General features: G+C 37.5%; 1 protein-coding gene across 7 annotated transcripts in view; it reads right to left on the reverse strand.

The window, feature by feature from the left end:
- Nucleotides 1-422: 422 nt before the first annotated feature.
- EFR3A (EFR3 homolog A) overlaps nucleotides 423-27189 on the reverse strand; it is a 77046-nt gene continuing 50279 nt past the window's right edge. For 5 of the 7 annotated variants that reach the window (XM_064644582.1, XM_064644572.1, XM_064644591.1 and 2 more), the window contains 14 exons: nucleotides 26352-26516; nucleotides 23919-24030; nucleotides 22043-22094; nucleotides 19062-19234; nucleotides 18552-18627; nucleotides 17810-17971; nucleotides 16468-16599; nucleotides 15942-16009; nucleotides 14612-14739; nucleotides 9470-9558; nucleotides 6463-6511; nucleotides 5266-5369; nucleotides 4607-4656; nucleotides 423-1598 (listed from right to left, as the gene is read on the reverse strand). In XM_064644582.1, the coding sequence (XP_064500652.1) occupies nucleotides 1481-1598; nucleotides 4607-4656; nucleotides 5266-5369; nucleotides 6463-6511; nucleotides 9470-9558; nucleotides 14612-14739; nucleotides 15942-16009; nucleotides 16468-16599; nucleotides 17810-17971; nucleotides 18552-18627; nucleotides 19062-19234; nucleotides 22043-22094; nucleotides 23919-24030; nucleotides 26352-26516 (1478 nt within the window). In that variant the 3' untranslated portion in view covers nucleotides 423-1480. Of the gene's footprint in view, nucleotides 3417-4606; nucleotides 4657-5265; nucleotides 5370-6462; nucleotides 6512-9469; nucleotides 9559-14611; nucleotides 14740-15941; nucleotides 16010-16467; nucleotides 16600-17809; nucleotides 17972-18551; nucleotides 18628-19061; nucleotides 19235-22042; nucleotides 22095-23918; nucleotides 24031-26351; nucleotides 26517-27189 lie in introns of all 7 variants that reach the window. The other 2 variants (XM_064644564.1, XM_064644555.1) reach the window with 2 other exon arrangements.

Consider the following 27189-nt stretch of genomic DNA (forward strand, 5'->3'; position numbering starts at 1 on the left):
CAGTCACTTGGGAGGACTCTGGGTTCCTTCCAGCCTGATTTATTTTATGACTGTACCGCCAAAACAAGGGGCAGAAAACTCACACAATTGTATCAAGTGACTGGAATTGACACTATAAACCCAACAGGTTTTTTAACCAGCAAGGCAGGACTGAAAAGCACAAGTTATTTATCTTCTCGAAGCTTATTTGCTTTTAGAAAATTATTTTTGTATTGCTGCACTCTCAAATTCTGGTGGTCTTAGTAACAGCAATGGTTTAATAGTAAATAAATGTAGTATTTTAATAATGCTGCAGTGCTGTAACATTTGCAAAAACAAGTAAAATGGTGTGTAAAATGAGCTCTATTTTAAATGCTAAAAATGATGTCATTGACATCTTAACTGTGAGCAGTAAATATAAACTGATACACCTTAGAAAAATGAATTTGAAATTTTGGTTTATTTTATTGCTTAAATATAGATTGCACAGTGTGTTCTTACATTTATTGAAACTGGTTCATTACATACAGTACAGAATATATGACCATCAGAACAACAGACAAATTAGCCCTACTGTGATTTTGGACAACAGGCTATTTCTATCTTTTGAAATTACCACAGATTTAATTTACCTTAAAGTGACCCACTACAAAAGCTATATTTTTTTCAAAATGACATAATGGGAAAGAGAACCCAAAGCACTGGAATACACTTAAACAGCTGGGTACCAATTCATAACCATTATGACAGTGCACAAAATGTTGCAGATAAAACAGGACCAGTTTGCATAAGGAGCTTTTAAAGCTCTGCAACTTGTCTGAAGAACATAAAGAGAGAAGTGAAACATAGCAGCTTCATACTGTACAACAAACAGCATTCTTAATTCTTTTGGTTTCATTCATTAGCTACCTATAACAATAGCTACCAAAACAACAGTCTCTCCCGTCTCCCATATGTCTAGAAAGGCCAAAGTGAACCAATTACCAACTTACAGACTCCCTGAATTTCCAGAAAGGAAGAAATTAAATATCACATGAACACGCAGAGTGTTAAAAGCTCTTCGTTCCCTGCACAAAACCTGCATTTACCAAACAAAGCTCATTTGAACACTGGAAACATGGAAACCTGCCATTAGCATAAATGAAAAATACTTCATAAAAAGAACAGAAAATGAAATGCTGAATCTAGTTATTTTCACATGCAGCATTCATGCAACAGAATTCAATCACAGAAACAATCCTGTATTTACAGCATAGTCTTCATACTGCACAAGTGCAAACAGAAGTACATTCTTTATTACTTAGACTCCTTATTTTCTTTTTGTACAAAAGTGCCGAGTGATATTCTTAAAAAATTACAGCGTGGAGAAATGTTTTACATTGTATCCCTAGGTTAGATTTACTGTTTAAAAAATTACACTTTTTATATAGGCCATAAAGCTATTAGTCTTACCTTAAAAAAAAAAATAAAAAAAAATGAAAACTAAAGGCTAGAGTCCTATTTATGTGTAGACTGTGGTCTGATCAGGCTGATACGCTGCAGCAGTAAAAATCGCAACGGAATGCTGTAGATAAGGGGCTGTTTCGTCATCCACTAACAGCTGTGATTGCACTGTTAAACTGAAAAGAAGGTCTCAATTACCTTTTGAGCTTTGTGAATGCCTTCTGAAAGTCTCAGCATGTCATCTCATAGGTTTAAGTAGCTGATATTTGATGTTATGTCACATCAGGCTTTTAAAAGTAGTTCAGCAGAATGCTGAACTACAGTTCAAAAAACTTAAAATCCTTCTTACAGTGGGTTTGCAAGTGCTTCAAACAGTCAGCAAATTAGCTGGGCTGATAACCCTTCAGATGGTAGAGTTATGCAATCAAAGATTAATTTAGGTTGGGACTTCTGAAAGTCATCTAAACCAAGCTCCTGCTCAAAGCAGGGCTAACTGAAGTTAGATCACTTTGTTCGCGGCCTGATCATTGTTCATGCAAACCACTGGCTAAATTAAATGTCTACATTTATTACAGATTTTTGAGAGCATTCATTCATGTTTGTGCTGCTTCAGTCAGATTCAGAGAGATTAAGGGACTTCAAACTTAATATGCATGGTATCAATGAATGCTGTTTTTCTTTTTTGCCTGCAGAATTTAGTGAGTCATAAAGACAGTCTTGGCAATTATCATCAAATGTCAGTGATTTCCTGTATCACTTTTACTTTATTTACATTTAATAGTATGCTCAGATACATAAACCTATGAAAGTTACCTTAAAGTTTTGAGAAATGAAACAAAAACAAACACAGAGATGCATCTCTAAAAATGCTTTTGCTTGAAAATATATGTAATAAAGTCTTGATCTTTAAATGGTTTCATTTAGTTTTCTTTCAATTTCTAAAATATCACTAAAAAGCTGTAATAAACTACAGAGAAATGCCTCATAGAATATATTTATAATTTCATTAATTATTATTTAAAATGCCCTCAGTTCATTTTCTGCTATACTAAATATATCTCTCGTGTATTTATACTAAAGCAGACAGTAAAATACTACTATGTTTTCAAAAGTACAGTCTGTAAACCATACACCTTAAGACACGAAAAATATTGCACAATTTCTTGCTTTGAGAGGAGATTTCTCCTCTCTTATGCAAAGCATTAAACTTTTAGCAAGAAACACAGGACATATACTGGGCATATCTACCTAAAAAGCATGTTATGTGATGCATCCAAAAAATACTTAACAAGTGTCCATTAATTCATTCATTGTACTTGAACACATGTAAGGTATTGTTTTTTTTCCATATATTTCCAACCAAACAAGTTGACTAGCTATGACAGTATGAACAAAAGGGAGCTACGGTAGCGCTCCCCTGGTTACATTTAATGAGATGAAGCAAGGCAAAAGCATTCTAGTTAGACATAGAATTGAGGTGGAGATGAGAAAAAAACCCAACCAACCAAAAAAAAAGGGGAAAAAAAAAAAGATTTAACAGGTTCTTCAGTTACAGTATCTCCAATTAAAGGAATTTGCAGCAACACAAATTCCTAGAGTAACTGAAATATTCACCTGTATGGCAAGACAAGTTTTATATCTGACTTTTACATGTACTCAAATATGAAAATGAAACAACATGATCTATGAAAAACCTAACTTACAATATATTACAGAAGAAAACAATTCAAGACAATTTCATGAATTTGGCTAAAGTAATCTGTATTTGGCTCATGTCCATCATTATATTACTTAGTTTAGATACAGTAAACAATAAAATTTGAAAACTCATCTTGTTCTTTCTATTGTACTCTATTCTAAATAATGTCCAGCAGACTTCAGAAGACACTTAATACACACAAAGATCTGGAAACTTCATCTCATAGACTGGAACAGAATGGTAATGAGCATGTCCAGCAGTAATGGTCATCGTTCCTGAGGGGCTAGGCGGAGGACTGTGTGAGAAGCACAATCAATATTTGTAATTTATAATTATATGGATTGCTTTGTTATAATTTTACACACTAATTGCTGAGAAACAAGAGTAAACTATCCCCCCACCCCCAACCAACAGTATTTTATCCTCCTCCTGAAATTCTAATGAAATTACCATGCCCCAGGGATTTTTGTATTCTCGTCTATATCATCAATTTCACTGATGTTACAAAACTACCCAAATGCATTTTATTGCTAATAAATACTATTTATTCTGAACAATGGATGTGCACAGCTCTGTAATAATGCCATGTACTATTTTGGGTTGTATCTAATTACATTCTCAAACAGATGCAGCAATGGGAAAACAACAGCATTCTGCAACACTACTGATAGACATAGAAATACTGTAAGACTGTGAGACACTGTGACATGGTTTCTGGAGAGTCTTCACTATCAAAAAGATTCAAAATAGGAAGAAAATCAAAGTGATGAAGAGTACTCTTTTTCAGTGTACTGTTTTTGGCTGGGACTGAGAATTCTTTTTACATTAGCTGGTCTGGGACTGTTTTAGATTTGTGCTGGGAACAGTGTTGATAACACAGGGATGTTTGTGTTATTGCTGAGCAGAGCTTACACAGAATCAAGGCCTTTTTTGCTGCTCACGCTGCTTTGCCAGTGTGAGGGCTGGAAGTGGGCAAGGAGTTGGGAGGAGACACAGATGGGACAGATGACGCCAACTGACCCATGGGATATCCCAGACCATGTGGTGTCATGCTCATCAATAAGAGCTTTAAGGAAAGAAGTAGGATAGGAAGGACATTCAGGCATTTGTCTTCCCAAGAAGCCCTGATTTCCTGGAGATGGCTAAACACCTGCCCACCCATGGGAAGTGAATGAATTTCTTATTTTGCTTTGCTGGCATGTGGGCCTTTTGCTTTACCTATTAAGCTGTTCTTATCTCAACCCATGCTTTTTCCCACTTTTACCCTTCCAATTCTCTTTCTCATCCTACTGAGGAGGGGTAAGCCAGTGGTTATGTGAGGCTGAAAAGCCTACCAGGGTTCAAAACCACAGCACTCAGTTAAGCCCATTATTTTCTCCCTATTACATGTGTTTATGAACACTATGACATAACCAACTGAAAGTAGCCACAATTGTTTTAGAACTCATTTTTCACTCATGACACTCTTCCTGCATAAAGCCTTACCGAATGGTGAGTTCCAGTATCTGTGCAAGTCTGTCATGAAGCAAGTTTGCCTAGGGAAGAAAAATTAAAATTGAATTATTAACTCCTATGTATTGAACTGAGCTCCGATGAATGTGCCAGGCCATACTCAGTGAGTGTGTTCTGCATTGCCACATGCAAATCTAGGCAGCAATTCCTGTCCCATTTTCTCACTGCTGAAAGGATTCTGAGCCTTGAAGATGCATTTGAGATTGAGTGAGCCTGTCCTGGAGTGCCAGGAATTATATAGCAAATTCTGCTGTTGCAGACAGGAGTTTAGCAAACCTGAAATACGTTTAGTTGTTCAAAATATATAGTGGGGTAAATACTGCTCCAGTTATCCCAGAATGAAATAAGAATGGACTGTGAATGTGGATTTCAAAGATAGCAAGGAAAGCATTAGGGTGAAGAATATATGAGATATCCATTCCTTTCCAAATGGTCTAGGAACAACCAAAAGCATGCTTTAAGTTACTGGAATCTCCCAACATTGACAACAGTGGAGACAAAACAAAGAACTGAACTTCTTCTTTACAAGTAACAGCAGCAGTGACACAACATAAATCACCTGCAGCCAGCACATCCCCATTAATGCCTACATCCATTTCTTCAGTGCTGTATAACATTTTCCAGAAACTCACTTTGGTTTCACACTGGGCTGCGATTTCTTCAAATGGCGCTTTTTGGAACTTTTCAATCACAAGACGCCTTTTTTCCTTTTCCTGTTCTTCAAGTCCATTGTTATCTTAAAAGAATAATAAAAAAATAGAGACAACTGCAATCTTTGCCTATCAAGTATAAGCGATATAAACGTTCATATGTGCATTGCAGAAAAAGCACTGTGCTTCAAGTGGTGCACCCACTCTCAAGTAAGGTGTCATCTGGCATTGCCTCTAGTGAAATGCAGATAAAATTTCAGGGAGCTGGTTTGAGGACCCAGTTTGGCCCCTTTCTTACTAAGTGCTTTAATTATGAGTACATCTAGACTCCCTTTTGCTTTATTGCCTGGACTCAGGCCTGCACTTGGGTGCACGCTGGTTCAGACTCAGAAGAAGGAAGCATCCTGCCTCCCAGTATCATGCTGACAGGTGGCCAGAATTTTCTATTAGAATTTGGGAAAAGTGAGTTCAACCTCCATAGACTGAGTGAACTTACAAGCAGCTGGAACTTTCCAGCATCTAATGAATTCAAGTACCTCGCGGAATTAGGCACATTTGGAAGACTGACAGATTAAATTATTGTTTAAAATATCAGTGTCTATTGTTTAACACACCAATGTTTAATCCATATTTTGAACAGGATTTTAGTGGACTAGACAGCATTAATTAGTAATTACTTATAGTAATATGAAATAAGGAATTCAAGTAATTCTGTGTTCTTGTAGCTGGGTCACTTGTTACAGAAATGTTCTTTTAAAAAATCTGAGTGTTTTTGAAGTCCACAATGTGCACCTTACAATCTGTTTTCTGAATGCATTGAAGACCTTAAAATCTTAATACATAAAAAATATTTAAGTTGCTTTATAAATAATCATCCAATATAGCTTGCAAATCTCATGTTATTTATGGTTTGGCCTGTAAGGCAAATTTAACAGATGACAGGCATTTCCAGATGCTTTTCATTCAGTCCCATTAACTTCAGAAAATGAATTCACTAACATTATCAAAGTATCATTTCAGAAATTTAGAAATAAATAACTGAAGTTTTAAACAAATTTACTAGCTGAAGAGAAACAAATGTAATGTTTTCATTATGTTATTCTGGCCATTCCTTTTTTTCTAGCAATTCCATAGTAATTGAGAACTATTCTGCATAAACACAACTGTAATAAGTCTTACCAATGGCTTTCTTCAAAGCTTCAAAGGTGATTTCTTCAGTATTATCAATCTAAACACAAAGAAACAAAACCCTTAATCATCACATATAACATATAAGCTTCAAAAAAATAAGGAATGTGAAAAATACAGAAGGCCAAAGCGGCCAGGGCTTTTCTGCCTTACAAGTCTCTAACAGCTTTACCTGGAGTTTCTGTGACAGACAACAGAACACTAATTCACATTTTTAAAGCCACTGCAAATCGTGGGGAAATTTTTATCAAATGAGGTGAAGGAAAACTTTGCAAATTCTAGTCAAGATGCTCTATAGCAACTATACTTTGGAAAAGGACTTGAATTCTGGCAGAACACTCCTTTGGGTCAGGAATAGGCTGTAGTGTTTGTATACTGTAAAGTCTTAGTATTGGGTTCTTAAACAACTGATGTGAATAACAGCAACTGGTTCCTGAGACTTGTTGAGTTACCAGCAATGTGATGCTAAAATAAAGAGATGGCAGTAGAGTGGAGAGTGGAAAATGGTTATTGTCTAACTTTGTACCAGTATGGGCTCCAAATAATTTGGTGCTTATGTCATAAACATGGGAGTTAAAGGGCTCTTCATAACAAGCTATGTCTGATGTACTGAGAAAATCTGTTCATCTAGTGATATGAATATCCATTTGCTGCAGATGTACTTCATTAGGAACTGCTTGGGGCTGCAAAATTACCAAAGACGCACGAATATTTCTCTGAAGAGCTCCAGCTCATGGATCTTCGTGTTTCAATTCACTACAGACCTGGAGTTTCTGTAGAGTTTCTATACCAGTAAATATATTTACAGTGAAACCACTGTGATGATATTAGGGGAGAATGCTTAGATGGCAGAACAGTGTTCACCTGAATATAACATGGTTCCTTGGCTTGAACCACCTCACTTCAATCCTTCAAACATGTAAATAGGCAGCACTTTTATTTTTCCTTATAAATGCTAATTGTTTAGAATGGTCTAATATGATTTAAGATAAGAGATCTGTAAGGTAGCAAAAAGTTACTTCATCCAATTCAGAAGACTCTGAATTCTTTCAATATTTTTTTATTCATTGGCTTGAGCTATTGTAGAGGGAAAAGCCAGCAGAAATAGCTGTTTCCTTTTTACTTAAGTGTTATTTCAGGAGATGGAGCTGTAAATGATACTTTTCTATCATTTTACTACATTAGCATTGTATTCTCTACCTCTGAATATATAAAAGAATAATTAATAAACAGTGAAATACCCTTTGTGTCAAATATTTGTGGATATTGCTAGAGATCAAGGGTATTCAGGTTCTGAAATAATCACCTTTTATACAATTCACATTTGGTGAATTAATCATTAATTCTAAAATTTCCATTAAGTAAGTAGGTAATCCTCTCAATCATAAAGCTTTATGCTCCTTTTTTTCTGCAGTTTAGTTCTGCTGACAGTTATGGATTGTTATACTTACTAATCTACAAAGCAAGAGAACCAGATTTCATATATAGCTACGAAGGTGCAGTCAGTAAATTGGAAAATATTGGTTCTTCCGTTGCTTTATAAACAAACATCATAAGTAAGGGAGAAATACTTTGCTTCCTGTGTTTCTGATTAATAAAATTCTTCTTTTTAAGAGGTAAAACAGTAATTCATTATCCAAGACACTGGACCACATTAAGACCATATTAAACTGAGAACCCATAAAAAGGTTTTGATTTATCTACAACCACTACAATCAGTTCAAAAAATGTCTATATATCGATGCTTGATATAATATCAGCATAATAACTTGAAATCTGAAGTGGAAACTTCATTCATTTAATTCTACTTTCAAGAGAGTTGTTCAATCATATATAACCACATATAATACACAATCTTAAAACGAATACTAATGTCAAACACCCCCAATCCTATGAGGACTATTCACTTTCTTCAGAAAGCTAGAGATCTGATTGTCTCCCTTATTTTTCAAATACTTTTTTTCTTCTTTCTCCTGAACTTTTATCTGTATCCTTGCAAAAGCACAAAAGTGAACACATAATATCATCTGAGGTACCATCAGCACAAAGCAGAAATAAATAATAATAATAATCATGCAAAATATAGATCACTTCTGTCTAAAATGAAGCTTGCTCCTTTGCAATAGCACTCAGCTTGACTAAGTCCACATATTCTGCCTCATATCTTTAGGCAGTTTGTGCTTGAATATGCCAAAGGTAAGAATCATCTGTACTTCATCTGAGGTACAAACACCTCAATTTCAACAGCTAATCTCCACTGCAGCCATCAGAAATATGGTTAATAAAAATAAGCAGAACTTTGAAAAAGATTCAGTAGAAATTTATTTTAAGAAATACTTCAAATGAAGTGTCAAAAGATGTGCGATAATTTTAATTATAAGGCAGTCTTCCTAAGGGATAATTAGCATCAGCTCCTGTACCCTACATATGAACTTTTTGTTGCTACTTTATCCTTTCTGTGAGGTTAAAGTGCTGGGTGCTAAACTCTGCTGGAAGGGAACAGTGATACTGTAACACCATGGTGCACAAAGCCTGACTAATCTTCACCTGTCCCATTCAGAGACGGCAGGTCAACCACTAGTCTTGCATCTCTCTGGTTTTACATCTCTCAGCCCCATGTGGATGAACAAGTTTCTCAAATACTTCAAATGATGAAAGGATACAGGAATTTACTGGTTGCCTCAAAAGGCAGATAAAACATTTCAGAATATTTACTCATAAAACATCAGTTGTTCAGTGTGTATATGTATTGCTACCCCATACTCTGCAGCACTATCTGTAAAAAAGTACAGTGATAAAATACTTAACATTTTTATACAGCAAGACCAGCACCAGTGTCTTTGACAACACATTTCTGCAAAGACAACTTAAAAAAATCAACCCCTTGAAGTATTTACAATGCTAGAATAATCAGATATTAGACTTTCTGGAAAAACTTCACTTGAATTCCCCCACTCCCTCCAAGATGCTGCTTTAAAATATTCTGGGATTTTCATACCTTATCCTCCGTGTTGTTGCCAGGCAGAATATCCACCTGAAGAGACATCGTGTCCACAATGCTTTTTCTCCTGGAGAGTCTGTCCTCATCTAGCAGAAAAACAACTTCTCTCACTTTTTGTGTAACACTTGAAACATGATCAATCAAATTTCTACCCATGAGATGCAAATTTGTTTCCCTATGTCTATTTTACCCACGGTCATCTATTTTATCATTTGAATAGTTGTGAAAAAATGATCAGTTACGGCTTTAAATTACTAAATATGAAAGAAAATAACGTTTTTATTGTCTCTTTCCCACCCCAGATCTTGTCAACTTTCCCTTGAAAGCCCAGAATTTTAAAAAATGAGATGAGCTCTTATTCAAATGCATAATAAGTAACATAGCACATGATGATATATAGCTGCAGAGTTCTTTACAAAAGCCTGAACTTATTTTCTTGGTTGTGAGATTTAAATATTAAGGTCTTAATCTGAAGGTATTCTGAAACACAAAAGGGTGTCTTGGAAGATGACTCATTAACAGAAGAAATAGATTTCTGAATGGAAATGAACAACAATCCTTCCTTATTCTTGTTGCTACAAGTACCATATTCAGCAAGTCTAAAAATCTACTGGGTGAAAAAAATTCTCTCCATTTCACACTTCCTACAAAGATTTTAGCAGGTCCAGCTGGCCTAAAAAGTTGTCAGAATAAGACCAACTGTGCTGATACTAAAAGCAGCACAACAATTTCATTAATGCATAAGCAGATTATGATCGAACCACCCATCAGTTGATGGATTTTCCTTCTTTGACTCCACTCCTGAGGCAGTGCAGCAATAATCTTTTCTCATTTTTAACATTTAGTATATTAACATGAGATTTTAATAAACAGTAAAAATGTATTTTAAGACATGTCATGAGAATCCTTCAATAAAGAGAGACTCGAGAGGTCTGACTTTTGTGTATCTCATTTACAAAACCATGAATTGCAATGTCACATTTTAAATTTTAGCCAAGATCAAGCCATTTGGACCTGGCTACTATTATTTGATGACTTGCACTGCACACAGTTAGAAGCACCTACAGGCACTTGAAACTAAGACTGAGAGAAGGATTTAAAATTCCCCCACCACAACGTAATTTATGCTGGTTCTTCTACAAGCTTTGTTTAAGCCACTTCTAGCAAAGTGCTTTTGCTGTGCAAATATTGAGCATGAACAAACAGAATTCATTCCAGCAGAGCTGAACATCCTCAGCTTTTAAAAATCAGAAAAAACTTTCAGAAATCACATAAATGAAATGTCATTTTAAGATCAAGAGGCAGTGAAAGAACAAGATTAGTGGAAAACACCTGAATTCTAGCTATATTTGCCAGGTTCCCAGAGACCCTGAGCATTTGAAGTGGCATTCTGAAGGATTTACTTAATTTTTAATCCCTGATGGCTCGCTGGTACATGACCCAATATATACAGAGTCTGAGGAAAGCACCTCAACCCTCAAAAGAAAACACAAGACAAAACTACATCTCTGCTGCCATCTTGCTGCTCTCTCTGTAACTGACACACAAACACCACAAGATACATTTTTGGGGCTACTTTGGATAGAAATCATTTTTGTAATGGATGCTTCACTGTACTTGATCGAGAAAAATACCCATTTGTCTCTTATTTCAACATATTAAGTGGCTAAAAAAATGGTGAAAGTTTCCATTTTTTCTGTTATATGATACAAAGCTCATTTCCATACACACAAAGGAGCCCAGAGGCACCAGGACAACCCCAACACCCACTGCCCCAGCCCCTGACAGGTCTGTCCCAGGAGCCTTGGCTTCATGGCCTGGGGAGTGGCACCCACACCATGGGGCAACAGGAGCTGCTCTCTGCATCCACCTCACTGGCTGATCACTTTTCACAAGGGCATGTAGGAATAGGACAAGGGGGAATGGCTTTGAACTAAAAGAGGGTAGATTTGGATTGGGTATTTGGAATAAATTCTTTACTGTGATGGTGGTGAGGCACTGGAACAGGCTGCCCAAAGGAACTGGGGCCACTCTGTCTCTGGAAGTGTTCAAGGCCAGGCTGGATAGGGCTTTGAGCAACCTGGTCTAGTGGAAGGTGTCCCTGCCCACAACAGGGGGGTTTGGAACTAGATGATCTTTAAAGTGCCTCTTTTCCTGGGTGAGGAACTCTATTCTTTGTGCAGTTATGTGCATGGGGGTCTGAGCACAGTAACTGGAGTCAGACCACAGGTCAGAGGCCTGGTGGGTCTAAAGCAAGCAAAGGTGCACAGCATGATGATTCCCACGTGATCATGAGGGAACATCAAGCCGGACCAGCAGGCAAATAGGCCAAGTGGTCTGGGAGCGAGGGGTGACCGTGTGTGTCTGGCTCTGTGTGTTCCTGAGGGGCAGGCCCCTGGAGAGACCAGGAGGCCCAGGTCAGCTGTCAGGAAGACCATGGAGCCTGGGGAGTTGACTGGGATCCATGGACATGTACATGGGCATCACAGAGTGCAAGGGGGATCTGTACCAGCAGCTGGACTGGGGCTGTGGCACTTGCTCAGGTGCCAGTGGCTGGGGAGATTGGGAACCAGGAGACAGCTGGTAGGAAGACAGTGTCTAAGCCCAGTCCTGGTGGGATGCACACAGCTTCTGGGATGCAGACAGAACATATGCACATACACATGTTCTGCTAATGGACCTTTATCCTGAACAGCCAGTGAATAAGATAACTCTTCATTCTTTGAACAATTGAGAGCTTCTTCCAACTTTCTACAAGTTCTTGCAATGTCACTCAAAGAGGTAATTAGTACCATCACAAAAATGATACCTCCAGCCCTACTACCTGCTCAGGAAAAGAAAACAGGAAGCTACTACTACTGTAGAGTTTCAAATCAAGAGTAAACACAAAGGTAAACCTCACAGCAGCTAACAGTGCTACAGGTATTTCAAGGAGATGAACAAAAAGAAGCATATGAAAACACTAAGTACACCAAGTACAACACAATTTCTGGCCTAAAGATCTAAAGGCCTTCTAAAAGCATTTTTTGACAGTGCACATCCTATAGAGACACCACAGGCAGCAGGAGAGCAGGCTGACCTACAACTCATTTTTACCTTTTGACTTGTGTTTGCATTTATGAGGTTTTTTGCCTGATGGAAATAGAGCTGAATTAAAAAAATATATATGTACTGACAAAAAAAATTATTAAAAGTACATTTAAATTATCAGTTTGCTCCCTCCCCCAAGTAAGGAAGAGAAAAAGGCAGATAAAAAAAACTGCAGATATAAATGTCTTTCAAACTGACAAAGAAATATCAAAACATGAAATAAAGACAGGATGACAAAATTATGTCTACAAGCCATTGTTAAGCATTGTGTCACTGATATTTGGAAATACCAGAAATAATCAGGATGAAATATTTACTGGCTTTTTGGGTTCAACCCTAGATTTCACAGAAATATAGAAAAATGGATTAATTTTTTACTAAGATTAATGATTTCTTTTGAAACACTACATTCTAGCATTATAATATTAATAGCAGAAATGAAACATTTCATTGCATTAAAAAATTAAAAGCTTAGGAATTCCAAAATATCCATTTGTTCCTGATTTAGTTAAAAGAAAACCTAGGAAGCTCAATATTCCACAGGATTAGAGATTAATGTATTTATTAGCTATGGCAACAGACAAGGAGCGAGTTTTGGTTGCTGCTCTTTATAAAAAAATTACAAAAAAACCCAAACCCATCTGACTCACATATACTAAGATTTAGGATTAAATATGGCAATTTCTCATCATGTGCAGAGGCAGTTAATCACATACTTGCAGGTAAACTCACTTAATCTTGCTGTCAGAACTTTCATGTCCTCCTGTGTAGGAATGCATTTTCAGCAAAGTATCCAAGAAAACCCTAACAAGGTCATTTGGGCACAAACACACCTTGGTTTCTAGAAGAGGCTTAACATAAATTTCAAACCAATCTTTCTTTCTCATTCCATTCTCATTTACTCAAAGTCAGTAACGTTTCCTTACTTGCTGGCTACCTCTTCTGCCAATACTAAAATATAAAGTTAATTGTTTTTCTGGATGCCAGAAGAAGAAATCTGTGAAGGATAGGAACATTATCCTTTCTAGAAGACAACCAGCAACAGAAAACAGACATTGTAGCTGTGTCCAAACATATCACTAGTGTGCCTGCTAGCATCTGGGACAAATCCACATGTGCTGTTTGCAGAACTCAATTCCTCCCATAGCAGCTATCCAAAAAAGACACTCAAGAGCAGGCAGCAATGTCTCTGAATCAGACTGCAAGAATGACAGATCTGGCATTCACTGTTCCTGTGTACTATGATTCTTCCTATGTGTGAGCTACAGAACAGAGAAGTCACATTTTTCTGCTTTAAAAAGGTCCATGCTTCAGGCTGGGGTGTCCCACAGTCTGTTTACAAAAGCAACTGGTTACATAGAGCCACAAAACACACATTTTTAAGAAAAAAAATTCTTCAAACCATTTTTTTGAGTACGTTGCTCAACTGGCTGTTGAAAATATATTAAAAGCCAAAAGCATGTAATGTCACATACTTGCTAGTCCTCCACACACTATTCACGCAGCCTGCGTAGCTGGAACTCCCAGAAACCTTCCTCAGGCATTTCTACTGTTACCTGACACTAAGCTTGCATAGGTATCTAATGGACAAAAACATCCCATTCTTGACTAAATCAGCATCTGTTCATTTAGAATTTATCTAAAGCAAATAACTCAGCACAAGACCATATGGCAAAAGCACGGAATATCTTTCATTTAGTGTTTACATAAAAAGAATAAAGTATGCTGGCTTGTATATTCTCAAACTAACACAGGTAGTCTTTTGAAAGCAAAGACTTTATTAAAAAGAGTCAAAGTGGGTTCAAGAACTTTCTGCCCCTCTTCCTTTCTTTAAGGAAAAAAAACAACCTTAAAAGGACAAATAGTTGAAACTTTTTACAGTTTCATAGAGTAGCTAATGAAAAAAAACCACCCCATCCTGAGAAGACAAAATGATCTGATTAGGTTTTGTTGCCAAGCAGTCACATTACATGTCATAGGCACACAACACATTAAGAAAGTGTTCTTAATAACTGGTACTTTGTGGTGTTGCTACTCATCAGCACTTACCTGTTACCTGGGGTACATACGGAACTGACAATCTTTCCACACTGTATCCACTGCCTCCTAATGATTCTGCAATCTGGTTCGTCAGGAAAAATAAGTCTTTTTCATGCTTCTCTAAGGATTTTGGAAGACTGTCAAAATATATATTTGAAATTATTGTCTACACACAGGTATTTGTTGGTTACAGAAAATATTCCTCCAATGTCTGTGAGCAACCAATGGTACTGATTTGATGGAAATGAAGCTTGCTCAGTTTTTTAGGAATGAATATACACCCAAATTTAGTTTATTCAACACCTCTGCATTATTTTAAATTATCTTAACACTTACTGGCTATCCGAAATATGTTCCTCATCTATTCTACTACATCTTGAGAGAAAACAGTCTTTGTTAAATAAAAAAAAAACCCTGCAGAACAATAGTAATATTAATAGTAATTAATTAATAGCAACAGTAATATTTGCCATTTGCCAGCAGTGTGCCCTTGTGGCAAAAAAGACTGAGGTATCCTGGGCTGTATCCTGTATCCTGGCTGACAGGAGGAACATTGTCAGCAGGTTGAGGCAGGAGATCCTACCCCTCTACTCAGCTCTGGTAAGGCCACACTGGACTATTGAGTCAGGTGCTGCAGTTGCCAGGGAAGGTGAGCCTTTACTTTAGGGAGTCCAACGAAGGGACACTAAGGTGGATTAAGGGACTGGAGCATCTCTCCAATGAAGACAGAGAGAGAGAGCTGGAACAGTTCAGCATGGAGAAAAGAAGGTGGATCTTATCAATGTGTACAACTACCTTAAGGGAGAGAGGGTGGAAAGGCTTGTCAGTGCGGCTCTGTGACAGAGCCAGAGGCAATTGCACAAACTGAAACACAGAAGGTTCTGGCTGAATATCAGGAAACAGTTCTTTACTGTGAGGGTGACCAAGCACTGGCACAGGTTATCCAGAGGGGTTGTGGAGTCTCCATCCTTGGAGATATTCCAAAGCCATCTGGATGTGGCCCTGCTTAAGCAGGGACCAGATGACCTCCAGAGATGCCTTCCAGCCTCATCCATTCTGTGATTCAGTGAAAATGCATTTGGCTGTGTTAGCACGCACACCAAGCATCATATGGTGAGGGTGTAAGTGCCTCTGACTACAATAAAAAAGTCTGAAACCCACCTTTTTTTTCCCCCATACACTCACATGCTTTCAATATTTGGGTTTCTTCTGCCTACCCTGTACACTACTAAACCTCTAAATTATTTTTCACATATGTAACATATTTCAGTGATGTCTGAATTTTAATAGTAAAAGAGGTACTTCACTGTCCACTAATTGACATTTTGTATCTCCTTACTTGCATTTGTCTTTGAAAATTGTTTCTGGGAGAAAATAAGATGCTTCCACACTTCTGGTTTCAATGACCTGAAAAAAACACAAGACAAACAGTACAAATGGAGTAGTTCCATAGCTGTTTTCTCCAATAACTAACTCTCACTAACACATCTACCTCAGCACAAATGAGGCCTTTAGACTCTGGTACTCACCCTTTAGACTAAAAATCTGGTTCTCGTGGTCTTGTACCTGTCAGTACTTTTTCACCCAAGCCAGTGAGGTTGTAAAGTCTTATACCAGATGAGGATTTAGCCCATTATATATGGTACTATAAACAAAGTAAAAATGCTATACTTTGAGAGAAGATTATTCTGTTTATAATTTGAAGAGTCAGCAAGTAATGCCATCAGAGACTGAAGACGAAGAGCAATGTCAGTGGACACAAATACGGGAGAACAAGACCATAAGCCATTACTTGATACAAGTTATTTACCCATTTTACAGTAGAATGTGTAGTGTCATAAATGACTTATTTAATTATGTGTTACCTTGCTGACATGCTGACAAAAGGCAGGAACTGCAATCATCTGACTCAGAAAGTTTAGATAGGCTGCAACCAACGCCATGACACCACAACGATTAAACATTGGCAGATTATCCTCGTTGATGATGGCAATGTCCTGAAATACAAGGGATAGCATTATGCTTTCCAAAGTTAACAGGCTGTCCTGAATATATGGAAGTCAAATTTATTATTAGTAACACTACCAGACATACGATGACGATCTGCTACTACTTAGTATTTGATACCTCTCATCTTAAAATTCTCACTCCTGAATTACAAATATATTGATCTGAAGTTAAAAAGCTTAAAAATTCAACCACTATGAAGAGAAATAATTTTATTCAACTCAAAATTCTGTTTCTCAGAAAGGAAGTACTGGTTTATAACTGGTAATCTCTTGTACTTACCACCTCCTGATCAAAACATTTTTCAGGAAAATTAGAAATAGCAGTTTAATCACAAAGATCACCTGTGTGAGTCACAGATACAGTACCATAAAGGGAATTATTTCATCCTTATTAGCATTTCTATGTTTATTCAGACTGCATTATTTTTGCTCTAGTAAAACTCCTAATGTCATTTTCATTAAGTAAGGATTTGGTTCAGTGACAAATTTTATAATTAAGGATGCACACTGCATTTCAGAGGTTTCATAATACAGATGGACATTTGGGAATAAGATTAATGACAGAGAGAACTGGGAATACAGGGCCTGATTTCATCCAATTTCCAGGGTACATGTTAGCACTCCTTTATTTTTTTTAATGCCTTGATTTCAACACAGACAAACTTAGTAAGTTTGACAGTTCCCCTGAAGACTGTATGCAAGTATGAGATAATGTATGATTTTTTTAACAAAATGTTAAGGAATAAAGCCTATCAACACACTAACAGAATTTTACTCTAAGGTGAGATTAAATAGCTTGGTTTGACAAATATTCCCAACCAATCGATTATACAAAAGCTTTCATCCAAGGCAAGGACAGTTCATACATTTTATACAGAACACTGACATGTTGTAAGAACACCTTTTCAATCTGCTAACAAATATCAGTGATTCTAGGAAACATTTCAACAAATTTCCACATCTGCTACTTTTCCTGAACAGCACACGCTGTAGAAATTCATTACAAAACTGATTAGCTGAAGCTTTCCCTATAATAAGTGGCATGTACAAAGTGTACTTCCTTAGTGGCTCAAAATGTTTGGACCAAATGATGAGATTTCCAATTTGAAGATCAATATACAAACAAAACAAGTTACTCACATATCCAATTACAAATATAAATTGTCAGTCAACAAACATCACCAGCTCAGCCTCATACCTGCAAGGCAATAGCTAATCGAATGAGGTCAATAACCACTTCTTCATTGGCCAGTTCAATTGTGGTTAGAGCTAGAGATGTAAACAGGAGTTCAAAGTTTTTTTGGACATTGTCTTCTTCTTTGCAGCCTAAGTAGATGTGTCTGTACAACTGCTGACCATGCTATAAAAGACATAAAAGGGAAAATGATATTAAAATAATAGAATAATTTAGATTAGAAAGGGTATTTGAAGGTCTTCTAGTCCAACTCTCTACTCCAAGCAGGGTCAACTTAGATTCCTCCTTTTCATAAATGGAAAATTATTTTTTTTAATATTTCAACAGGAAATGAATGCCAACATCTGACCACAGTGCAGTATTCATGCAATTCTCTGCATAAAATAGAACAGTACTGTGTTTATAAAGAAGCTGTTGTTAGAAACTAGTGGTAATATTGGTTAATCATACTTGTTTGTGTATGCATGTGTACACATGTATTTTATCCTCTTTTATTCTTTTAATTCTCTGTCTAATTTCATGCATACAAGGGTCTTCACCTAAGACATACACGGCAATTTTATTTCATGGAACCATTGTTAAAGTATCTAGAGCACCTCAACATTGAAATCACTGTAATTTGATTAAAATCATTTGGTACTGATCTTTGCAACTTCTTGCAAAAATACAACTGTAGAAGACAATCAAAATAACTGGTTCAGTTACTTTATTTCTAGATAAAAAAAGTGATGTTTCACTCTATTACCTTTTTCATGAAGCTCACATCCTGCCTTGAAATCTTGTCTCGTTTTATCTTTAGATCGGAAACATCTGGTATTATTCTACAAACGTAAGAAAAATATCATTTTAGCAAAAAAAAGTTGGAAAGGAAGAGGATGTGAAATATAGGAACTATTCAAACAAATCTTGATGCAATTTCCCTTTTAATTATATCCAGTCTTAACAATCGTATTCCAATTTCAGTTGAAGAGGGAGAACAATAAACAGAATTATGACAATCACATTTTTTTTTGCTACATAAAATAACATATTCTGTCTTCCACAGCTAAACTAGCAGATATTTGAAATGGTTATTTAAGGTAGGAGCACTGAGGCTTACCTGTAAAATGCCTGCCATCAATAAAAGACACTGTACATTTACCAAAACAGTACATCAAAATTTCACATTAGGAGTAGTATTTAAAGATCAACAGTACTTATCATTCAGGTATTAAACTAGAATTTCAAGTAGGCCAAAGCAAACAAAAAGCAGTACCGTATCCCTCTGAGCTTCGCTCTGTTGTCGTGCCGGTCAATGAGGTTATGCAGGATTTCCAGGACCAGCTGCCTTAGCTCAGAGTCCTCCATGAGTGAAGGAGACAGTAACGGGTCCAGGAACGGGGGAGGAAGTGCATTACTGATCGTTGTGGCTTTGTATCCTGAAGTCACCTGTTTGTTGTCGGAAGTTAAATTAATGTGTGTCGTTACTGCACTGTAAGAATTAACTGCATTTGTCACATACTTTTAGTGGGCTTGCTTTGGCATCTGAAAGGTGGATTCAAATTGAAGTATTGGATTAATTTTGAAAATTCCTGACCTCACTATGGATTTGGAAGGACTCCAACACACATTTTCAAATTAACTCTCTCATTTGTTAAAAGGATTTTTTCTCAGGATCCTTCCTTTACCAAGACACCCAGAAGAAAAAATAAAGGTATGAATTTTTTTTTAAATGGCCTATGAAAAGTTGCAGGGCATAAAATGAAGATGGTAATAATTACAATAGAGATTTTTCCATTTCAGGCTATGAGCTGTTCAGTTCACATATATTACTGAGTAAGCTCATGTGAATTAAAAAAGAGAAGTCAGAGCCTGTATGTACACCTTAAACATTTATTGATACTACTTTATTGCAAAACATAACGTAAGCAGCAAACACCACTTTCTTAGAAATCTGGTACCATAGTGGTTTTTTTTTCTTTTGTTAAACTAATATGACTTCTCACTTGCCTCATTCAATTACTTTTAATTAAAGCAACCTCTGTAGGTACATAAAGAAAAGTAAACTTCTACTGACAATTCAGATATTAATTAGCTGAACATTTACAGCAGTCAGATATGTTTAAAATTTAAAATGGAGGTTATCAGAATACTAGAATCTCAAAAACAAAACAGATTCAGAAACTGCAAAGTATAAGGTACTGAGCATGAGGGGAGAAAAATTATTCAAAATTTAATTACAATAAACATAGTAATATTTTTATCTCAGACTTACTTAATAATTGAATCTTTATTATACATATTCCATACCTTTTTACATGTGAACTGTGTTGTGTTGGTTTTGGCTGGGACAGTTAATTTTCTTCATAGTAGCACATATGCTGCTGTGTTCTGGATTTGTGACCAAAACAATGCTGATAACATGGGGTTGATTTAGTTACTGCTGAGCAGAGCTTGCAGACTTCCAAAGGGATATCCCACACTAAAATGTGTCATCTCAGCAACAAAAGAGGTGGCAGTTTGCAAGGGCTGCCACTCCTCAGGGACTGGGCGGGTATCAGCTGGCTTGTGGTGAGCAACTGGGTTTTGGGTAAGGGTTTTGGTTTATTTTATTATTACTTGGTTTCGTTTCTCTTGGTTTCCTTCTTTTACTTACTAAACTGTTTTCATCTCAACCCACTTTTCTCACTGGTACCTTCTGATTCTCTCCCTCATCCCTCCGGGGAAGAGTGAGGGAGTGACTGGGTGGTCCCTGGTGCCTGCTGGGGTTAAACCACAACACGTGAGCAAGCACTGTGCCTGCAGCATAACTGAAGGTGTTCAAAGAGAAGTGGCTGGCAGAGGAGCACAAGGGCACATGAAGGTATCTAACCAATCATTTTGAAAATGGAAAATGGTTAATATTACAAGCAGCAAGGCTGCAAATGTAAGTGCACACTTTTAATTAAGTGCCAGATTTCAACCGCCTATTAACATTAACTTGTCTGCCTGTGTGTATGCATGGGAACAGACTACTTATTTTATGAAATATTATTCTTTTGTAAAGAATACATGATGTACAATGCTCACATTTTTTTCACAATATTTATCAATGTCTGAGTAATTCATTAAGCATCAGAACATTCACTTTCACACCTTTGTGCCATGATGGGATTTTACTTCCATATTCTAAAGAGAAGGCAAATTTAAATTCAGTGTCCAAAATGTTACATTCCTCCCACATGCACAACCTGAATCCCTTAAAGTATACTTAGGCTATGGCAGTGCTCAAAATCATGAGAACAATTCTTACTGACTTGGATGGAACTTTAAGACTGGTGAGATGAATATTGTCAGGAATAGCTTAGGCATACCTGAGTCTATCTTTACTGGAGACAATGTGCAAAATGACCACCTGAGGCCCTTTCTAACAAGTTTTCTATCTTAAATTGCAACTGTGAATGCTCAGGTCTTCTGCAAACCACAGTCTAGGATTTCAGATTTGGACAAGCAAGAATGATTTAAACAACTTGCCTAACACCACACACAAATTTCATGTCAAAGCAGGGATAGAAGCTCATTTTCCAGGGAAGTATTCTTCTGCTTTAGTTGCGAAATCATCTTTATGCTGTATCCCCTACTTCAGTGACTAAACAGTTTTCAGCTTCTGCAACAAAACAGGCCAGGCTTCTACTGGCAAGAGTTTCCTTTACCACCCACTTTCTGATTCTTACCATCTGTGTCTATTTCCAGAAATACTCTTTAAAGGTTTACAGTTAAAAAATGTATTTGTGATAAAACATTCAGTCATACCTTACAAGAAACTTGGGAAATATTAGGAAGGAAAGAACAAGTGTGTCTGAGGCTTTAAGGGCTTGGAGATAGGCATCCACTTCTGTGCTTTTAAAAATATTGTCCACTCTACTAATTACTGCTTTTCTGGGCTCAGAGACAAAAGTGATTTCACTTTGATATTGCCAGTATTGCTGGCAGAACTCAACCTACTCTATGATGTTCTTTTGGATCTGCAGATCCAATTATAACTGATATTCACTAATGTGCTCTAAGAGATGGAGAAGTATTTCTTGACCTGTTTGTAATCTAAGTTGGGAAAATGCTTTCACAATTTTACACAGTAGAATTCCAGATCTATGTAATAGGAATGTATGTTTAATTTCATAACCCAGAGTTGTTATACTGTACTTACGTGTGTAAAAATATAGATAAAGTGAGACATTATGTGTTTATAACATAGTATACTGAGCACAAAAGGCTTACCATAAGTAAAGATCTCAGTAACATGATCTGAATCCTTCTAGTTCCCAAATCTCTGCAATTAGAAAAAAAACAGTTGCAAATTAGGTTTTTTTGCATATCTTCAAAATATTACCTAGACATCATTCTAACAACTGCATTTCTACAAGTGAATACAGCAGTCTTGGAAGGGATGCTGGATGATCATAAATAAAGGGCAAATATCTCCAACTGAGGTGCAATAACTAAATGTTTTTGGAAGAGACATTTACAGAAAGGCTTAAAAAAATGGAGCTCGTGTAACTGAAGAAAACAGTAAATTGTATACTGTAAAGCAGATCTAAAATTCATGTTTCATTTAGCAATCCCTTTGTATCTAAAACATTCAACCACTACAAGCTTGACTTTCTTTTCACAAGCAGCAGCACTCAGAATTTCTTCTGAATTAAAATGTAATTGAGTCTTCTTAAGAAACAAGGACACCTCTTATTTAAATCAGACCTCAGAACTCTGAGACTGGAAAAAAATTATTTGCAAAATCAGTAAGGAAAACTGAAAGATCCCTCAGTTTTGGTATCACAGGAAGGTACACAGAACACTACTTAACCTGTTCTTCATCTGTTTTCATTTTCTATCTGCTGGTACTAAAAGAAGCCGAATAGCTAATGGTATGTAGTCACTACTCTTGCAAGATCTTACAAGATAAAAGTGCACTTGGAATAAATTGCTCCATTCAAAGAGACTCTCTCAGGAAAATAAAAAAGGTACAAACCACTTTGTGCATCAGTAGCATAAAGAAAGAGCAAAACTATTCACAGGAGTTGGCCCCTGCATAACAGTGGAAACTTTCACCTACAGGGGCTGTAATCCTGGCTATTGTATCATTCAAATGTTCTGGGTAGCAGAGACCAAAATTTCATGCAATGCCAGACTGTATCAGCAGTCAGAATGCCTGCTTTATTCAGAATGACACATACACATCATACTAACACACTCAGGCGTATGTTTACACAGAACCCCATAAAAAGAAAATTGTGTAGTTAAAAACCACACATCCCCAACTGTTAATCCAAGAACAGAATTTTACATGGATTTGTTCTTCAAATACCTTCTTAATGAGTGATAACTGCCTGGCAGAGACAGATTTCCATCTTCCATGGAATATCATCCCATGCCACAGGGACACAATACTGTACGAAAAGCTACCAAGAAGCCAGGAGAATGACAATGACTTCCTACTTAATCTAGCAGGGGACCAGTTATGTGGTGCAAAGTGTCCATGCACATCTGGAAAGAACAGCTGCAGCCTCTTCAGTGACTTTCCCCATACTGAGGAAGCACAGTCTTTTCAACATAATTATTCACGTTACAGGGAAAAAATTACTTCAGTGTATGGCAACTTTTTAAATATGGATTTATTACAGAAATCTGACCACCTATAGCTTTCTCCTATTTCTAAATAAATAGGGAAAATTTAAAACAAATTCACTGGAATTTCTACAGTTTATTTCTTAAGCTGAAGTCAGCTTGAAAACAAAAAAATTTGAAAATTATACAGCTATTTGCAAAAAGGTAGACATAGTTTAATTTCCCTCATTCCCAAAACACACATGTAAGAACTTATTGAATTAACCAGCATTCACTGGATAATTTTGGAAACATTTGCACAGATACGGAGAGAAGAAATGTTTTAGTGCAAAATAAGCTGGATTCCAATCAGGTATTTTCTATCACTATCAAGTCTGTAGGCTGATTTCATATTGCTGACACTGCGCTTGTCTTGGTTCTGCATAGTATTTAATACAGCCCCTAAGGAGTAAGGATTTGCATTTCACTTTTCTTAATGTTTTTCGCTTCATACTTTATCAAGAATCTAATTAAAAATGTAGGATATACAAACCCAAGGTGGCTGGTATCCAGTGATTGTGAAGTCCCCAAAACAGGTACTTTGCCCATAATGAACATCATAATCTCTGATCTCTGGTAATCTGGGAGATTGCTTCCAAAAAATCCTAAATAAAAATAGAATGAAATCACAGAAGAAAAGATAAATAGGGCCCTTCTCTTTATAAGGAAAGCCTTATAAATACAAGGAATATATTAACAAGGTCAAAATAGATGAGAATAAAATTATGATTTGTTTTAGGCCATAATCTCACATGTTCATTTCTGCTGAATGGTTTTAGAGAGTCTTTTTGTGACATTTGCTTCCAACTCTGAATCCTAAAGCTTTCTAATTTTATCCTCCTCTAAATATACCATTTAAAAATTACATGCATGGCATCTGTTAATTTGTAACTAGGGAGGAGCTGGAAGTGTTTCTCGCGGTACACAGTGCTGTTACTTTTGTCTGTGAAGCCTCCGTTAAATGTTACAAGTGAGGGGACAGAAACCCCAGACATACAAGTGATATATGACTATTGCTGTACTGAGGGACTGACGATGCAAGCAGCTCCTGATGGGAAGCGGAGTGCTCCAGGGAGGTCCACAAGGTGCACGGGGGGGGTTTCCTGAACCAAAGGAACCCAGGGGAGCAGAAAGACCCACCTGGAGCCCACAGCCTGCGCCACAATGGCTGAAGGGGCCTGTGCAGGGCCAGGAGAAACACCAGGCACACACACCCTCCCCAGACTTAAAAGAATCCCTTAGGGGGTGCTAGCAACAGTTGGCACACAAGGAGGGTGCTGTAGCTCTTCCAGCTCAACCAGGGAGAACTAGTTTCTACCCACAGAAGGCCCTGCCCTCTCTAAGACCTGCACCCCCCACGACTGAGGCAGCTGCCCAGTCAAAGTTCCAGTAGGACCACACTGCCACCCTGACGCCAGCTGCAGGCTGAGCCCTGCTGTTATGGCAGCATGGCCACAGCTGTGGGACTGCGCCCAGGGAGGGGAACAGAGATAACGCTGCTATTCCCAACATTCCCTACGGAAAGAGACCTGGGGTTCCTAGTCAATGGCAAGTTAAGTGTGAGTCAGCAGGGTGCCCTGGCAGCTAGGAGGGCCAACCATATCCTGGGGGCCATTGCCAGCCGGTCAAGGAAGGTGACTGTCCCGCTCTGCTCTGCACTGGGGAGGCCCCACCTCCAGTCCATAGTTGTGGGTGCCTCAATATAAGAACATCAAACTATTAAGAGGCTGTTCAGGGAAGGACAACCAAGATGGTGAAGGGTGTTGAGGGCAAGACTTATGAGGAGAAGCTGAGATGACTTGGCTTGTTCAGCTTGGAGAAGAGAAGGCTGGGAGGTGCCCTCATCACAGTCTACACCTTCCTTGAGGGGGGCAGCGGAAGGGCACGTGCTGATCTCCTCTCTCTGGTGACCAGTGATAGGACATGAGGAAATGGAATGAAGCTTCATCAGGGGAAGCTCAGATGGGAAAAGGTTCCTTACTGAATGGGTGGCTGGTCACTAGAACAGGCTCCCTAGGGAAGTGGTCACAGCACCAAGCGTGACAGAGCTCAAGGAGCATCTGGACAATGCTCTTAGTTGCATGGTTTAGTTGTAAGAAGTCCTGTGAGGAGCAGGCAGTTGGAATCGATGATCGACGGAAAGAAGCTTTACTTTAAAAAGTTGGGTTGTGGGGTTTCCAGCATTTTTTTGGGGGGGAGGTTAATATTTTAAATTGAAGTTTTACTGCAATGATGAGAAACAATCTATTACATACTTGCTACTGCTCTAAAAAGCTTCAAGGTACAGATTAGTAAACAACACTTAAATAACACTGCCCCTTGTTCTTTAAGGAAAGGAATACACATCATAAATGCAATGCAATATATAATATCAGTACCACAAAGAGAAAATCTGAGAAAAGGGGAGAGGGTATTCCAACAAAATAATTTACAGAATTTGTTACGCCACTTACAGTGCTGTCTGTTAAAGTACTTAAGTTGTTGTAGCACACCCGGCCATTAGGTGTCGTTGTTGCTACTGTGTTTAACATTTGTTTCTACAAGTTTTCAGGCAGCTTCTACTAAAATATATTTTACTGTATACGATTATTTGCAATATGATTTTCATAAAAGGACTAATATTAGTCCTAAGGTAGAGATTTATTTCTATATTTCAAGGGCCATATAATAATGTAACTAAAATTTAAGTCTATCAGTATTTTTAATTATCATCGAGCTTCTTCCCTATCTGCTCAGTTAGCATTTAAAAGAACAACCTTTCAGAAGACAAACACATAAAGTGAGCCTGAGAATGAGGCAAATACAATCAGAGATATCACACTTGGTATTATTCTTTTTGGATTCAAGCTGGTCCAATACCATCGCATTGTGGAAGGGGGAAAACAAGAGGGATTTTAAGTGAGCCTGTGTTACTGTCATTACTCACCAATTGTTTGAATAATTGCATTCTGGACAATCCTCTCATCGCTCTCCTTGGAGCTCGTGCTGAAAGCGGCACTTCCCGCTGAGCTGCGCCTGTCACCCAGCTCGAAGTCAACACTGATGCGCAAGTGCTTCAACAAGGTATTAAACACCTCCAGAACTGTTGGGCCTGGAAACAACAAGTAACAGTGATTGCACCTGTCAAGGGAAAGATGTCTTAAGAAGATGAAGACTGACCTTTTCAATCCCTTTTCACAAGAAATCTGAGTAAGCATAAAAAACCCAAGCGAAATTCAGTGTTTGAGGCGTAAGGAAGTTTTGAAGTGTGCCTACATCTTGATGTTTTAGAAATTAACTTGGAATCAGGAAATGCAATCAGATACATCTGCATAATCCATTCTGATCAAGTGTACTGGGTCTGGCCAGGATGGAGGTAACTTTTTTTCCTTGTCCATGCAGCTTTTGCTCCACCCATTAAACTGTCTTTATCTTGATCCATGAGACTTCTCACCTTCTGTCTACATTGTCTTAGTCCTGTGGGAAAGGGGAATGAGCAAACAGCTGTTGGCCAGAATCAAACCACCATGCAAGTTTCAGATAAAAAATAGGAGTGGTTGCTGAAATTAAGCATCAAGAATGGGTTAAAACTGCAGGTACCCACCCCCGAATTTCAGTTATTTCAAAACCTGCTATTAAAATCCAGTTCTAAATATTGGATCAAATAATGAGCTCTTTTCATCATACAGTAAAAGACTTCACAGGTCTGTGCATGCAAGTGGGTCTTACATAAAGAGAAAGGACAGGCTCAGGCTCAAACTAATGAGGCAGAGCAATAATATTAC

The sequence above is a fragment of the Pseudopipra pipra genome, chromosome 1 (assembly GCF_036250125.1).
Source record: "Pseudopipra pipra isolate bDixPip1 chromosome 1, bDixPip1.hap1, whole genome shotgun sequence".
NCBI classification, from domain to species: Eukaryota; Metazoa; Chordata; class Aves; order Passeriformes; family Pipridae; genus Pseudopipra; species Pseudopipra pipra.